Genomic DNA, 17,360 nt, shown 5'->3' on the forward strand with positions numbered 1-17,360 from the left:
GTCAGTTCTCTCCTTTCGGTATGTGGGTCCCAGGTATCAAACCCTGGTAATCAGGCTTCTCAGCAGGTACTTTTACAGGTGCCTGTACTTCTGCTTTACAAGCAGCCTGAGTGACTCTATAGCAAAGAGTTGTCAGACAAATCTTTGAGAAACAATCTTCAGCCAAGCGGTGGTGGTGCATGCCTTTAATCACAGAACTTGGGAGGCAGAGGCAGACAGACTTCTGAGTTTGAGGCCAGCCTGGTCTACAGAGTGAATTCCAGGACAGCCAGGGCTACACAGAGAAACTCTGTCTCAAAAAACCAAACCCAGGGCTGGAGAGATGGCTCAGTGGTTAAGAGCACTGATTGCTTTCCTAGAGGTCCTGAATTCAATTCCCAGCAACCACATGTTGGCTCACAACCATCTGTAATGCCATCCGATCTTCTCTTCTGGTGTGTCTGAAGACAGTGACGGTGTACTCATATAAATAAAGTAAATAATTCTTAAAAAAAACAAACCCAGGAGAGAGAGAGAGAGAGAGAGAGAGAGAGAGAGAGAGAGAGAGAGAGAGAGAGAGAGAAACAATTTTCAACAATTCAAAAATGAGACCTTGATTCAGCAAGCCTACCGACACTGGCCTCTGCCACCATGGATGCTGGGACGCCCAGATTCAAGGACAGAGGTCTATCAGCAGGAGTGAAAGGAATCTAAATCGGGATACGCTGTCCTTGTAATGGCCATGAATAATAAGAGTTTTAGAGCTTTGTAGTAGCAACATGTCACTATTAATTAGCTAAAATTAAATATTCAGTTCCGCAGTGTCATGAACCACAATTCAAAGAGTCATCAGACATATGTGACTTGTGGCCACATACTGGACTACACAGATACAGAACATTTTCTGTATCACTGAAAGTTCTGCCCAGTGCTGTGCTGCAGTTACCAACCAAGATGAGTGCCAATGCTGCTTTCCTTAGAACCAAAAAACAGCCCCTCTAGTGATAAAAGCTGTAGCTGTCAAGTGTCTGCCCTAGTTCGATAAAAAAACAATTATCACTGCCTACAATAATATACAGACCAAGTGTTTTACATACAGTATCACAATTACTTTTCAGTGCCATTTTTCAAGCCATTCACACTGTTCTACAGGTGAATCTTAAGATTCAGAAAAGGTTTATAATTATTAAATAATAAAGCCAGACTTCAAATGTCTTAAAATCCAACTAGGCTGAGGCTGGAGATGTAGTTCAGCAATAGAATGCCTGTACAGCATGCACAAGGCCCTGAGTTCAAATCCTAGTTCTGGAAAAAAACAAAGCTATAAATAAAACATTCATATACTAGGATAGGAATTAACAGTGTCTTTTTAAAACAGTCTTTAAAATTTATGTGTGAGTGCACGCATAAACTCCACAGTGTGTGTGTAGGTCAGAGGACAACCCATGAGAGTCATAGGAGTTGGTTCTCTCCTTCTACCACATGATTCAGATTATCTTTGGGCTGGTTGTTGATGCCTTTACCTTCCAAGCCATCTCTCCAGCCCAGCACTAACATTAACTTAAAAAAAGAAAAAAAAATAGAATGGGGAAAGGTCAGAAATAAAAGGAAAGGTGAAAGGGCATCTCAACAGTAACCATGGCAGCATATCCAAGAATATTTCAGTAAAAAAGATATCACACAACAAATTAGTACCCAAACAGTACAAAACCTTGGCCTTGCTGAATGAAATGAGTGCACCATAATCACATGCTCAGCCCGTCTCATAATTTACCTCCTCTCAACAGGCTGGTGGAGAGGGCAGAGAACAGAATGACAGCAAGGAAGGCCTGTTTTCGCCTAGAGTGTGAGTACTTGGTGCATTCCCCACTGTAAGGAGTAATTCAGCACATGAGTATTTACACATTATCACTCCTTTGTGAGCTTATGATAGTCAGTCAACCACTTAATTGTATACCATTGGCCAAGTCCCATCAATCTAGGGTCAATGAAAAGATCAAATTCAGATAGAACTTGGGGCACACTGAATTCACCAAAGTAAAGGCACTCTGTGAAGCTTCTTGGCAACCAGTGAAGAGTGTTCCCAAGCAAGGCAATGACCTCAAATGACACCTTTTATTCAAATTCCAACAGCATTTATTAGTAGTCCCTGTAGCAAATGCCCTGAGAGTCCTAACTACCAAGTTTCTCAGAAATCCATTCTTCCTCTTCCACCCTTTTCTCACTGAAGCAGACCCAGTGCACAGGAAACCTACCATACGCCTAGCAGAATTGAATTTGAGGGAGAGCAAGGGGGTGGGGTACATGAAATAGGATAGAGGGAGGAAAGAGAAGGGGGACATGACATATTTGTAATCTCAAAAAAATTATTTTAAATAAAAACAGAATCTGGATTGAAAATGGGTTCATAATCTTGATTCATCCTAAACTACTTGTGTGACCTTGGACAACTACTAAAGTATGATTATCTCTCTTCAACAAATAGGATAAACATCTATATGCCAATAAATAGTCCTGTTACAAAAATCACAGGAGAACTTCATTCTACAAACATAAGAGTACTTAAATGACAGAGAGTGAGCTAGATGCTAGATGGACAATATCTACTACCTGCCTGACACACAGTACCCATCTGATAAATGTTACATTGTAATATCAAATCTACAAAGCCACTAATGACAGCACACATCATTGTCTTAACTACTAGCACTATATACCAACTAAAAACAATATAGCATTAATTTTAACACACCCTAATTTCATTTAAAATTTGGACTATATATAAAACTGATTAAATAAAACATCAGTTCAAGCCTTTATAATTTTTTATTATACTATTTGATAATAGTTTTCCTGGGTTTGATCATAAAGTACCATCTAAGATACAAATAATACACACACATCACTTTGTGTCACCTCTTTAAAATCTTTCATGGGCCAATAATGGTAATATATGCCCATAATCATAGCATTTAGGGGGCTAAAGCAGGAGGATGGCAACTCTGAGCTACATACTGAGATTCTGTCAATAAGTAAAAGAATATTCACAATTCACACCCAGGAAAATATCTTAGTGTTTTCATTAAGTGTTCTAGGCCTTTTAATTCCTCTCAAGGTCCTTTCCAAGTTCATTCTATAAAATGTCAAATATAGCCGGGCGGTGGTGGCACACGCCTTTAATCCCAGCACTTGGGAGGCAGAGGCAGGCGGATTTCTGAGTTCGAGGCCAGCCTGGTCTACAGAGAGAGTTCCAGGACAGCCAGGGCTACACAGAGAAACCCTATCTCGAAAAACCCAAAAAAAAAATAAAAATAAAAATAAATGTCTAATATATCTACTAAAATCAAATACATATATGTTATGCATGTAATACTTATATATAGTGTATAATTATATATATATATATATTTAGAAGACCATGTCAGTTAAAAATTCCTCAAAGGTATCAGTGCTCAATGGTGTTACCCTCAGCACCCCACATGATCCCAATTATACATCACCATGTTAGAAACAGTCTCTAAAATAAAGCACACCTGCTTTTGCATTCTAGCACTAAGGACTTTGTAGCTATGCTACCTTGGCCAACCTACTCAGCCTAAAAATTAAGTGTTTTCTCCTAACAGGAATAATACAACCTACTTTGGATAGTAAATATAAAATGTTCAGCACACCAGAGCACTCAATAAACATTAGCTATGGTTATTATTGTCATTATTGTTTTACTGATATTTTAAAGAGAAGAGGGGCATTCGTGAATAATAAATATGCTTAATACACACTCTAACATCCTCTAGACCAGTATTTCTCAACCTTCTTAATGCTGTGGCCCTTTAAAACAGTTCATCATGTTGTGGTGAACCCCAATCATAAAATTATTTTTGTTTCTACTTCATAACTGTAATTTTGCTACTGACATAAATCATAATGTAAATATTTTTGGAGACAGAGGTTTGCCAAAGGGGTCACAGCCCACAGGCTGAGAACCACTGTTGTAGACACATTTGCCCTGACTTTAGCTTGGCAGCTTGGGCTACAGGATGTAAGAGATGTAGTAACCTATGCTTCAAAACAAACAGGTATGTTATGGAGGGATAGGCAATCCATTTTTAACCTTCCTGAATCTTCCTTTTATTTCTATCTGACCCCTCAAGCCTATAATCCCTTAATCCTATCTCCTAATTCAAATGGCTTTCTACTTGTGATCATACCTTATAGATGGTACAATGGTTATTTTATGTAGTTAAGTAAATAGCATCACTGATATCTGAGTTTTATCATTTACTGAGTCTTTTAATTAGCATACAGAAAAACCATTTAGGTTGTTAATTTGATCTAATAAAGTGATGGTTTGTATATGTTTGGCCCAAGGAGTGGCACTATTAGAAGGTGTGGCCTTGTGGAGTAGGTGTGTCACTGTGAGTGTGGGCTTAAAGACCCTCACTCTAGCTGCCTGGAAGCCAGTCTTCCATTAGCAGCCTTCAGATGAAGATGTAGAACTCTCAGCTCCCCCTGTACCATGCCTGCCTAGATGCTGTCCTGCTCCCACCTTGATGATGATGGACTGAACCTCTGAACCTGTAAGCCAGACCAATTAAATGCTGTCCTTTGTAAGACTTGCCTTGGTCATGGTGTCTGTTCACAGCAGTAAAACCCTACCTAAGACAGAAGTTGGTACCTGGAACTGGGTTATTGTGATAGGCCTGACCACACTTTTGTCAGAGGAGGAATGTGGATTTGAAGACTTTGGAAAGCAATGGAATGCTTTACATTGGCCTTAAAGGGCTATCCTAGTAGGAATGTGGAAGACTTTGTTGCTGACGATGATTTGAACTGTGCAGACCTGGCCCAAGAGGTTTCAGAGGAAAAGAATTTCAGAATGTGGCCTAGAGACTGTTTTTGTGGTATTCTGATGAAGCTGCTTTTTGCCCTTGTCTGAAGAGTCGACCTGAGTCTAAGGTAAAGAGATTTATATTAATTGTATTAACAAAGGAAGTCTCAAAAAAGCCCAGCAGAGACTTTGTTCTCTGGTTAAGTCTCATGAAGAATGTTTTGAACAATTGAGGCAAGCTTAGAAAGGAAAAATGGTTCAGGATTAAAGGGGACCAGAAAGTGAAATGGAACTGAATCCTGTGCTCTAGAAGATAGTAGATTAAGGAAATAGGGGCAAGATCCTACCCAGCTAAATTTACGTGTAGGCATAGTGGTACACACCTTTAATCCCTCAGGAGACAAAACCAAGCAGATCTCTGAGTTCAAGGCCAGTCTGGGACAGAGCAAGTTCTAGGTGAAGAAAAGTTTAACTCCAGGCATGGTGGTACACACCTTTAACCCCAGGAGACAGGCAGGCAGATCTGAGTTCAAGGTCAATATACAGAGCAAGATCCAGGAAAGCAAAGCTTAGGCAGTCAAGGAGTTGGAAAACAGAAGGCTAGTGACACTGTAATAAAACAAGGGGGCATGTTACAGCTCATGCAAGTAGCAGAACTGAAGCTGCCAGCCACGTGGCTCTGGCTTTACGTCAAGAGGAGAAGGAGACTACTAGGACAATGGATGCTGGTGAGCTGGAGCTAAGAAATTAGTGGTGATTAAGAAGAGAGCAGCATCACGAAGGTGAAATCTTCTGGAAAGTGTTTTCTGAGTGCACAATGAGGCTGTGTTCCAGAGATAGCCAAGGTTATTCCTTGTGTTGCAGCTGTACTTGGTAATGTGTAAGAGCCACTAAGGTGGTACTGGTTTTGAAGTATGAAGGGGTCATGAAGAGCAGCTGAAGCTTGGCACTGTGAAAGGCCGTGGAAGGACACTGGTGAAGGTGCTGACTCAGTTCCAATTGGTGGCCCAGGGCTGAAGGGGTCATGCAAAGGATTTGAGGCTTGGCACCATGAAGAGTCTATGAGAGGCTATTGGTAAAGCCTAGTTGCAGTGTAAGACGCTGGTGTATTATAGATGCCAGTACCATGGGATGATCAGCAAGAACAGCACCAGCAATGGGGTGGATTAACCTGAGCTTAGAGTGCTACAATGGGCAGAGCTAGAGAACTGATGCCAGCTCTTTGGAGGAGCCCAGAAGATCATGGAACATGGACACTGAAACAAGAAGCTGTAACACTGAAGTTGCCTTGGAGACCCCAAGATGTTTGAGATACCAGACCCATGGGCTATCTGCTGAGGAAAGCTGCTAACGGGGAGTGGAACCAGCCCAGGAGAAAGTTTGCTGCAGTCAACAAAGATGAAAAAGAAGTTGGAGATCTGAAGACTGCTTTGACATCAGCCATGGAGATGCAGAGTTTGGAGTTTGCCTGGCTGGTGTCCTGTCTTGTTTTGGGGATTACAGTAAGTGAATGGATGAATCTCAGAAGAGAGTTTGAACTTTTAACATTTTGAGACTGTGACAGACCATGGGGACTTTTGAAGTTGGACTAAATGTATTATTTTGCATTATGCTATTATTTAGTTATGGCCCCCATAGACTCATATGTTTGAACAAGTCTACGGGGGTCAGGGAGTGGAATATGATGGTTTGTATATGCTTGGCCCAAGGAGTGGCACAATTAGAAGGTGTGGCCTTGTGGAGTAGGTGTTTCACTGTGAGTGGGGGCTTAAAGACCCTCACTCTAGCTGCCTGGAAGCCAGTCTTCCACTAGCAGCCTTCAGATGAAGATGTAGAACTCTCAGCTCCTCCTGCATCATGCCTGCCTGGATGTTGTCCTGCTCCCACCTTGATGATGATGGACTGAACCTCTGAACCTGTAAGCCAGCCCAATTAAATGTTGTCCTTTATAAGTCTTGCCTTGGTCATGGTGTCTGTTCACAGCAGTAAACCCCTAACTAAGACAAATAGGTTAGATTCAGATAAATGTACTAGCATAGAACATCTATTACTTTGTATAGAAATAAATAAATTAAATAAATAAATAAAATCTTGAGCTTTTAAGGCAAAATAACAAGAAGGCACTATTTACATGGCCATGTTAAACCTCAGTGAGGGCCAACTGTAAGCAGAGGGCCAGACACCTATAGCAAGCTCTACCAGCAGCTATTTGCAAGACTGACTAATCCCACACCTTGGCCTGTATGACCTCAATTTGTCCAATCTAAAAACAAAGACATTGAGAAGGTCTTTTCAATTCTAAAACTAATTTTAAGACAAAATATTGCTTTTACTATAAAACTACAAAGAACTAAAGTTAGGCAGCCACTAGAAGCTCACTTAAGCCATCTGGACATATTTAAGAATACACATGTGGCAGCCGGGCAGTGGTGGCGCACGCCTTTAATCCCAGCACTTGGGAGGCAGAGGCAGGCGGATTTCTGAGTTCGAGGCCAGCCTGGTCTACAGAGTGAGTTCCAGGACAGCCAGGGCTACACAGAGGAACCCTGTCTCAAAAAAACAAACAAACAAAAAAAAAAAAAACAAAAAACAAGAATACACATGTGATTTTCACCTCAACTAAAAAATTAAAGACTACCTTGACACAGGCTAGCCAAAATAAATGCATGTTACAAATAACCATCAATCTAATTTATTTCACAATCACTTCTTCATTTATGCCCGGTTTCCTTAGTGTACATTAAAACAGCTAAGAACGATTCATTAGAACAAATACTACTGATGGTAGAAGTATTAACTCAAATGAACACAGCCATTTCCTAGAAAAACCTCCATCTGACATCTAACAGATAAAACATGAGGCTCCAATCTCCTCGTATAAACACTGCTAACCAAGCCCTACACAACCTTGAGTTCTTTCAAAACAAACAACAACAAAAAAGTTTTTAATATGTCCTTCTTACTTTATGCCAGGCATTGTTCTAAGAACTCTTCATGTTTAACTCGTTCAATCCTTAACGGTGTACATGTACAATCCCAGAACTTTCTCAGGAGGCTAAGACTGGAGGGTCAAGAGTTCAAAACCAGCTCAGCTGTAGTGCAGTAGCAGAGTTCTTACCTAGCACGTCAAGGCCAGCCTGAATTACACAGTGAGACTGTCTCAATGACTTTGGAAATGTCAAAGGAAGAAATAAACTCTGGAGATGACAGTTTTCATAATAATCCTACAAGAATTGTACTATCATTATTGCTAATTTATACAAAAGGAAACCAAAGCACAAAAATGTGAAGTGATTTGGTAGGGAGATGGCTCAGCAGGTAAAAGCACTTACCATGCAGGCTGGGCATGGTGGCACGTGCCTTTAGTCCCAGCACTCAGAGGCAGAGGAGGTTCAAGGCAAGCCTGGTCTACAAAGCAAGTCCAGGCCAGCCAGCACTACACAAAGAAACCCTGTGTTGAAAAACCAACCAAAGACAAATAAAACACTTGCCATGCAAACCTGGTGACATAAAGTCAATCCTCAGGACCCAAGATGAAAGAGGCAACCAACTCCTAATAGTTGTCCTCTGAGTCCTCAAGAGTGCACTCACAACTCACACACACACACACACTTACTGAAAAAAAAAAATGTCAAGTGACTTGTCTGAAGCTGGTGAGCTTCTATTTGAACCTGCTCAGTCTGGCTTTAGGGACTGTTCTCTGCATTAATACACAAACTAATAAAATAAATCAGGGTAACATTTAGCTCAGCCACTGACCAGTCAAATGACTTTCATCATTTAATCTCTGATTCTATTCTCACTTGAGCAAAAATGGGAACTGAAAGTTCCTTTCATGTCTAACACCCTATGGCATAAGCCTTGAAGACAACTGCCACAACTGAGGTGAATCAATAGCTCACAGTGATGTAACTCGCACCCACCTTTCTCCTTTTACTATAACTCATCCCCTTTTCCTTTCATTCATCTTCATAAGATCCTTTATTAGCTGTTTATCCATAATGTTATGATCACTTTGAGGAAACGTAATTAACAGAGGTGAATTCTGTCCTCCTGAGGACTCTACTATCTTCCAAACCCAGCTGACATGCTATAGAATAAGAGTTTCAGAAACAGGTCAGTGGTAATGAAGAACAGGTTACAAGAGGCCTGACTGTATGTATGTATAAACATTTATTGTCATGAAGCAATACCATGTGAGAATTAAAAACATAGGCTCCCACTGTCTCATCTGAGCAGCAACATAGTTACAGACACAGCCTTCCCTTCCTGAGACAATGGCAACAACTTACCTGCACACCCTGCTCTTAGGAAAAATGTTTTTTAAAGCATTTACCACAATGCCTGACATAATAAGCCCTCAATAAACAAGTGGATAGATAGATGACAGATGGATGGATGGGTGGATGGATGGATAGATAGATAGCTGTCCTCATTACCGACATCACTACCACCACTGTTGCTGTTTACACTCCCTCACAAAAGCAAGAGCTCCACAGTATGACAGACTTAATTTCAAATTCTAGCTCTACTGACTTAGTGACTAGCCCTGTGAAAACTGACTAATTTCTAGGTTACCTCATCAAGTAAAATGGATAATATGTACCTTGCAAAACAGTGTGAGAACTAACATAACATAAAGCAGCCAATGTCTAGTCCCTAAGTACCCAGTGATGGGTAGTTCTGTTCTTAAAACAGGCTGGCTGACCATGGGGCTGGAGAGATGGCTCAGCGGTTAAGAGCACTGACTGCTCTTCCAGAGGTCCTGAGTTCAAATCCCAGCAACCACATGGTGGCTCACAACCATCCGTAATGAGATTGGATGCCCTCTTCTGGTGTGTCTGTAGACAGCTACAGTGTACTCATCAATACAATAAATAAATAAATATTTAAAAAAAAAAAAAAACAGGCTGACCATATTTCTGCTAATTCAAAGGAACTAAAGATGATAAAATCCAGGAAAGCCAAAGTCTTCTTCTCTATGGCCCTTGGTTGTGTAGCAGACACAGAGTAATCTTCACCCTACTGGAGTCTTTTATCCTCTCACATGCTTTTTAAGAACAGAACACTTTTTTTCAGGCAATCTCCTAACTTTCTGAAAGAAGTTTTGTGCTCAATGGAGACACTTTTGAGCCCAGCACGATGGTGCATGATTTTAATCCCAACACTAGGGGGATATCCTAAGGCAGAGGCAGGAGTATCTATGAGAGCTTGAGGTCAGCCTGGGCTACAAGGTGGGACCCTGTATTAAAAAAATCTTCATAATCCTATTACTCATTTGTTTTTTTTTTTCCTTCTCCCACAAGTACAAAAAGTAGTTTCCAGTGCTGCATGAAATGTCAGGTTATACCCCCCAGCAACTAGTAAAAGGTATGCTTGTATACTATATATTAAACATTCCTGTTTTAATTTCTAATATACTATATCAATAGACATTGGTATCCCCTGTAATTTTAAGAATTCCAAACAGTTTCAGGATTTAAAAAAGGGTTCCAAGGAATAAAAAAAAAAAAATCCCTATGAAGCACACTTTCTAGGATCAGGGATATAGCTCAATTGGTAAGACTGTCTATCTAGCACATGTGAAAAACCTCGGGATCAATCTCTAGTAAAGTGTAAACTGGGAGCGGTAGCTCATGCCTATAATCCCATCACTTGAGAAGTAGAGGCAGGAGGATCAGAAGTTCAAGGTCGTCCTTGACAACATAGGGAGTCAAGGTCAGCCTAGAACACAAGAAACTTTAGAAAGGGAGAGTAAAGGAAGAAGGAGGAAGGAGAAATGGGGAGAGGAAGGAGGGAGGGGAGGACAGAGCCAGAGACTTGGCCACTTTCCTGTGGCTACATCCCATCTTTCTATCTTCAAAAGACCACTTACTGGGGCTAAGGACTGGGGACATGGCTCAGTAGATAAGAGCTCACTGCACAATCATGAAGACCTGAGTTTGGATCCCCAACATCCATGTAAAAGCCAAGTATGACAACATGCATCTGTAACTACAGGACTGGGGTAATGAAGGCAGCTAGATCCCTGGGGCTTTCTGGCCACCCAGTCTAGCCAATTCACAAAGTCCAGGTCCAATAAGAGACCTATCTTCAAAACATAAGATGGTGCTGTGTGTGATGGTGCACACCTTTACTCCCAGCACTCGGGAGGCAGACGCAGGCAAATCTCTGCGTTCAAATGCAGAAGCCAGCCTTGTCTATATAGTGAGTTCCAGTACATCCAGGGCTACAAAGAAAGACTAAATAAATAAATAAATAAATAAATGCCTTTAATTCCAGCACTCTGGAGGCAGAGGTAGGTGGGTCTCTCTGAGTTCTAGACCAGCCAGAGCCACATTTTAAAAACATCTCAAAAATAAATAAATAAGATGGAGATAGACAGAAGAAGATACCTGATGTCAACCTCTGGCTTCTAAACCCAAGTACACATAAGTGGATGCACACCTGTACACACACATGACTACATCACATACACATGACCATTTATTCACTATTTATGAATACTCAATGACAGAGCTATACTTTATGACTTATAGCTCCTTATTTCTAATCTAAGTTCTTTTTAATAGTATAGGCCTCTTTCAATAAATAAGGCTTTTGTATAAACCTTTCCTGTATGGATATTTTTGATGCAATAATTTATCATAGTATTTCAAAGGCCTACTTCAAGGTTCAGGACTGTTTTCATTTTGAACTTAATTATGATGGATATAAACTGAAAACAGAACTTAACAAGGCATACTTGAGATGTGTATTAATTGTGAATGCCAGAGGATATAAATCATGACTTCAAAGGGTGACTGTAATAAAATAATTGTGAAATATTTGTGACCTCTTTGTCAGCTCCAACAAAGTACTGCTATTTTACCTGTAGTCTAGCTGAGGCTGTTTCTAGATGTGTCAGCTGTCACTGTCATGCTGTCACTGTGCTTACACTACCACTATTACTGTTACAGCATCTCTATATGGGTCTTCTTAAGTCTCATCTACTTTGTGAAGAGCTGAGCAGTTAACACTTACACAGCCTCCAGTAACCTAGGCACCATAACTGTGCTCACTGCTACCCGCTGGCCGTGAACAATGACAAGTGAGCAAATCCCTGACAACACTGACTCCATCACAACTTAAAACAAGTGGGTAGCCTCCTTAGCAGAGAACTACACCAATCCATTTACGATACATTTGGAAAACTTTATTTTTTCCTTCTCATTTGCATAAAATTAACAAACAATTTTAACACTATCTTCTCTTACACCATAGAGTTTGGGATATACTGGTTTGGTGCCTAAAATCCAAATATACCTGAAACCCCCAGCTAGTATAACTCAGTCTCTCAAATGTTTTTCCAAATGAGGAGTGAAGCCAGGGCTGGTTTTCCATGGTCACCCCAGGTCAAATAAGATTCTTAGGTTCTTATGATCTGGGCCTTCACCCAAAAGCTGATCCAAAGCCAACCTCAGGAATGGATGGACAAGTATAATCTTACCAGGATACTTACCCTAACACACTTTACAGAGACAATAAAGAACAATAAGAACTTTTATTCACTCATTTAAATCATATTTGTAAATGTCAGGCATCTCACTAGCAATCATTTACAAGCACTATTTAAAATATATTACACTGTATTTTTTATTTGGAGAAGTCCCATAAAGGAAGAGTGTGGTTTGTGCTCCATCGGGTGGCTTAACTGGAAATTTCAAACAAGTTCCAGCAAGGCATGTGAACCCTAACTAATCAACATAATACCTTTGAGACACTTAAAGCCTGCAACACAAGTTTTCCCATGGGAGGGTTCTAGAAATGAGAATCACAACAACACTATGGCAATACTTCCTTAAACTGAAAAATAAGGAAATGCAGTTCATGCAGTGCATTTTCCATATCATGCAACAAAAAATTAGCTCATGACCACTACTTTTTGTTTATTTAAGTTAAATAAGTCTTATGCTAGGGGTATAGCTCAACGGTAAGGAGACTTGCTTAGCATGCCCAAAGCCCTGGGTTCAATCTCCAGCAATGGAAACATAGTTTCACTGGGTTTTCCAGTCACAGAACATAATCTCAATTTTAAAAAAAATCAGTTTTTTTAATGTATTCAATTTTATTTTATTTATTTATTTATTTATTTATTTGTGGTTTTGTTTTTGGTTTGGTTTGGTTTGGTTTTTGAGACAGGGTCTCACTATGTACCCTGGCTATTCTGGAACTCACCATGTAGACCAGGCTGATCTCAACTCACAAAGAACCTCCTGCCTTTGGCCTCCCGGGTGCTGGGAGCCACTATACCTAGCTTTTCATTAAAGTTTTGAGAAGATGATTTTTAAACATTTATTTCCCTAAATTCTCTCCTCATAAACATAATTAAACCATAACAAAGTATGGAGATGTAGGTGAATGGTAGATCACATGAGGCTTACACAGAACCCATCAGCGCTGTTACTTCTCCAATACAACATCCACATGAACAGCCTGAAACTCCAGGAGGAGGAAGTCATTTCATCAGAGCTGCACAACTAATGTGACCTGGCTCCCAATATTAAAATATACAGTGCTCAAGAAGCTAGTTGTGTGTTTGTGTGTGTGCGCGCACAAAGCAAGAAGACAGATAATCTTTAAAATTTCCTTTCAATTCCTGAACTCTGGAGAGCTCCCTGTTTTAGCATTTTATGCTTTCTACAGTATACACTGAAAAAAGTCATTCTTAGTGCTGAGAAACCAACGAGCAGGACTCTCAGAAGAAACATCATATCATCAATCAAAGGCTTCAAACATATTTGCCTCTTTTGCTAGTATTCTGTAAAATATTAACTGATCATACTAGTCTCTGGATGAAACTGGGCTAGGTTAATTTTGACTAACCTAGTACAGACCTCTAAACTATACATCCATTGATTTCACATTCCTTCTTTTTTTTTTTTTTTCTTGGTGTTTCAAGACAGGGTTTCTCTGTATAGCCCTGGCTGTCCTGGAACTCACTCTGTAGACCAGGCTGGCCTCGAACTCAGAAATCCACCTGCCTCTGCCTCCCAAGTGCTGGGATTAAAGGCGTGTGCCACCACTGCCCGGCTTGATTTCACATTTCTTGAAAGCACTGTTAGAAATACTTGTTGATGTTCTATTTTCCACACTGAGATTTGTACTTAGGTTATTAACAACAAAGATAGTCTCTGCTCATTTGTGTTTATTTCCAGTAAAACTATAAAGCATCACCTAGATGTCCCGTATGTGGTCTTTCCATGTTTCTCTACTCTTTTGTGCTTATTCTGCCTATGAATGCACATTTTTCTAGTTGAAGACTAATAATTTCCAGGATATTCATATGCTACTATCATTAATAATTTGAGCAATTGAAGAATAAAAAAAGAATTAAAAGTTAAGCCAAATACTTAGGAAATAGAGTAGGCCTTAAAAGGCTCTGGCTTCATATGTATTTTTTTAATAAAAAAAGAAGAAAGAAGGAAGAGCAAAAATATTTCAAGGCCTCACAACTAACATACACGAGAGCCAGCACTTACAATGCAGCCATGTATCCATAATATTATATATAATTAAATGTTATATAGAATTATAGATGTAAACAAAATGCTCCGTTCCTATCTAAAGCTCCTCCTGATGCAAGTATTTAATAAGCTGACATAACAAAGGAGCTGAAGAGTTCGTGTTGGCTCAGGGCACAAGAAGGCATCCAAGGCTTGAACTAAGGGTAATACATCAAAATTTCATCACCAATGCTTGAAAAACAAATCCAAGTCTGTTCTGCTAACTGTTTTACAGAGCATCATTTTCCACTATGTAAAAATACATATTATAAAAAATTAAGTGAAGGTCTTTTTCCCTAGCAAAATCTAACTTTTAAATATAGATACCTTTTATTCCTGGCAATTTTTTTTTTTTTTTTTAGAGACAGGGTCTCTTTCCTGATGTTTTAAAGTAACTAACATTGTAACATTCCCAGACCTTAAAAATTCTTTCTCATACCTCTATGCTATTTTTAAAGGAATAGCACCAAATCTTTGGAAATAATATACAACACAAAGACTGCAATCCCATACAAATTCTTTAATGATTCCAACTTACAAAAAAAAAAAGCCCCTTATTTTTCATCTTGTCTATACAACAATGAATTGACTGAGGTAAGAGCTATAAGTAGGGGAATCTCTGTAGAATCAAATTTCAATTATCCACAATAAATGAATTTTTCAAAAAGTAATTTATAATTGGTCTGAGAAAGATAATGCAGTCACTCAGAAGCATAGGAATTCTGTCCCACTGTGACCAATCTTGAGTAACCATTTAGAAATAATAGTAACCAAATAGACTGTATAAATTGAGAAGTCCCAGAGTCACCGTGGTTACTCCAGCCACAAAGCTGACATTACAAATCAAGGGTTAATTGCATTTTTAAACTAAATCAGGCTTCCCTTTCCAGTCCAAGATCATCTACATTAATTCTATGAAACAGTCAAATGTTGAAATACTGAGAAAGAATCACAGGCTATATCCAACTCTGGTTCCTCTGACCAAAGGCAAGCATCCCATACTGTACAATAGTAAGTGCTTCGGCACTAACCTCTGGGAAGAACTAGCAGCGGTGCTGAAAGTGCTAACCGGAAGATGAAAACCCAAGCCCTTCTCCCAATGAAGCCCACCATCTGGATTCTAGCCAAGGCTTTAAAACTGACTGAATGTTATTACAAACCATAAATCAACAACTCCACAGCCTGAACTGTTAGGACCTTTTCTTACAGAATGTGGCAAAGGAAGATTACAAGGAAACTGACAAGAGAGTATTAGTAATGAGACATTCATTTCTGACATTAGATACAATATATTACAAGTAAACTTATCTTACAATCTTCAAGATTCTGTTTAACCTAACTATCCCTTTCCCTAGCCTTCAATTATTACATTGGCTACAGGAGTAAATGAACTTACTGTTGTTGCCTAAACATCCTATCGCTAAATTTTATATAAAAGTTAAAAAGGAAATCTAAAATATTTTAATTCATAGAACCTAGCTAGTATGTGTGTGCATGGTCCTATTGATTTTATACTCTTTGTTCCTGCTCATACCATAGATGTGAATTCCTGGAGGTTACAGATCCACTGTCTTTTCTCTCTCCAGGAGCTGAACTACTAGCTTCTGAGAATAACCTATTGAAAGCTTAAGAAAACAAACAAACAACAACAACAAAAAAAACCTTTCAGGTATCCTACCTTTTAGGTATGTAAGTGGTTTTCACTGTCTTTACTTTTCCCAATTGCAATATTGATGCAAGGCTCCTTACAGCATGTATTAAAAACCCTCCAAAAGCTGTGCAAGAAGAAACTGAAAGGAGGAACACGACTTGTGTAATACACAAGTAAGGTACAGTATTTACATTACAGTGATTTTTCTCCCTACTCAAAAACTTAGAAGAAAATCTGAAATTTTAAATAATTCTCTTCCCTCCTTCCTCTTCCCTCCATTCCAAAACCGGAGAAGTGAAAATCCAAAGATGTGATTATTCTGTATAGTTCGTGCAATCAGTACAAAGACGAGACACCGTCTCCTTATCAAAACAGAACTACTGGTTCAATGCGTTTGAAAACCATAACCACTGCATTAGGTGATACACAGTTCACCAAGTTTCAATCCTATTACAAAGCCTTTGTCAACAGTGGGCAAGTGGAGGTAAGCCGACGGGCTGGGTGGAATGAAGGCAATCGCTGGAGGGGTTCATCTTGCAAGAGCACGATTCTTTGGCGAGAGGTGAGCAGCGAGAAGCACCTAACCTTGGCAAAGTGGGTGATCTCCCGCGGTGGGGACCGGAGGTCAGGGTGAGTGGGGAGGGGGGAACGCTGAACCGCCGCGACCCCGGGCTGCCGTCGCACCTGCGGCTTGGCCTCCCACCACCATTCCCCAGTCCCAGCCCCAGCCCGGCTGTGCCCTTCCTCTCGCCGCCGCCTGCATATCCGTTACCCCGGCGGCAGAGGGCTGCGGGGGAGGGGAAGGACGGCCTGGCCGCCGGGGGCCAGCAGCGCCGGGGATGCCGCAGTGGCTCCCCGCGGCGGTGGGTCAAAGTCCGCCCCGGCCGGGGAGCTCAAGGCAGCGGCGGAGGTGGCGGCTAGGGAGATGGCAGCCCCTCCGAGCCCGCCCCAACCCCAGCAGCCGCCGGTACCTCATACTGGATGTACTGCTTCCTCCACTCGGGAGTGATGTGCGCGGAGAGGTGCTCGGCGAACTTCATCCTGCCGTGTCCCCCTCACTCCCACCCGGCTCCGGCAGCTACAGGCGGCGGCGGCGGCAACAGCGACTCCGACTCCTCCCCACATGGGCCCCGGCGCTGCGCGAAGCTGCGCTTCTCTCCTCCTCCGCCGCCGCCGAGGTCTCCTCAGAGCCGCCCTCCCGCCATCTTCCTCCTCCTCTCCATAGCCCCGCCCCGCCCCGCCCTCTAGACGTCATCGCCATGGTAACCGCCTACGCCGCTCCGACGGAGGGGGGCGGGGTGGGCGTGGCCTAGGGGGCTTTCCTTCATGCTCCGCCCCCTTTGGGCCGGACGTGGGA

The 17,360-nt window shown here is 41.0% G+C and overlaps 1 protein-coding gene across 1 annotated transcript in view; it reads right to left on the reverse strand.

The window, feature by feature from the left end:
- The window catches only part of Xpr1 (xenotropic and polytropic retrovirus receptor 1), a 149,149-nt gene extending 132,011 nt beyond the window's left edge, over positions 1-17,138 (reverse strand). Inside the window, exon 1 of the mRNA XM_028758609.1 lies at positions 16,975-17,138. Within this exon, the coding sequence (XP_028614442.1) occupies positions 16,975-17,043 (69 nt within the window). The 5' untranslated portion in view covers positions 17,044-17,138. The remainder of the gene's footprint in view (positions 1-16,974) is intronic.
- Between the last annotated feature and the right edge of the window lie 222 nt (positions 17,139-17,360).

Source organism: Grammomys surdaster, unplaced genomic scaffold (genome assembly GCF_004785775.1).
Source record: "Grammomys surdaster isolate TR1022 unplaced genomic scaffold, NIH_TR_1.0 130, whole genome shotgun sequence".
In the NCBI taxonomy this organism is placed as follows: Eukaryota; Metazoa; Chordata; class Mammalia; order Rodentia; family Muridae; genus Grammomys; species Grammomys surdaster.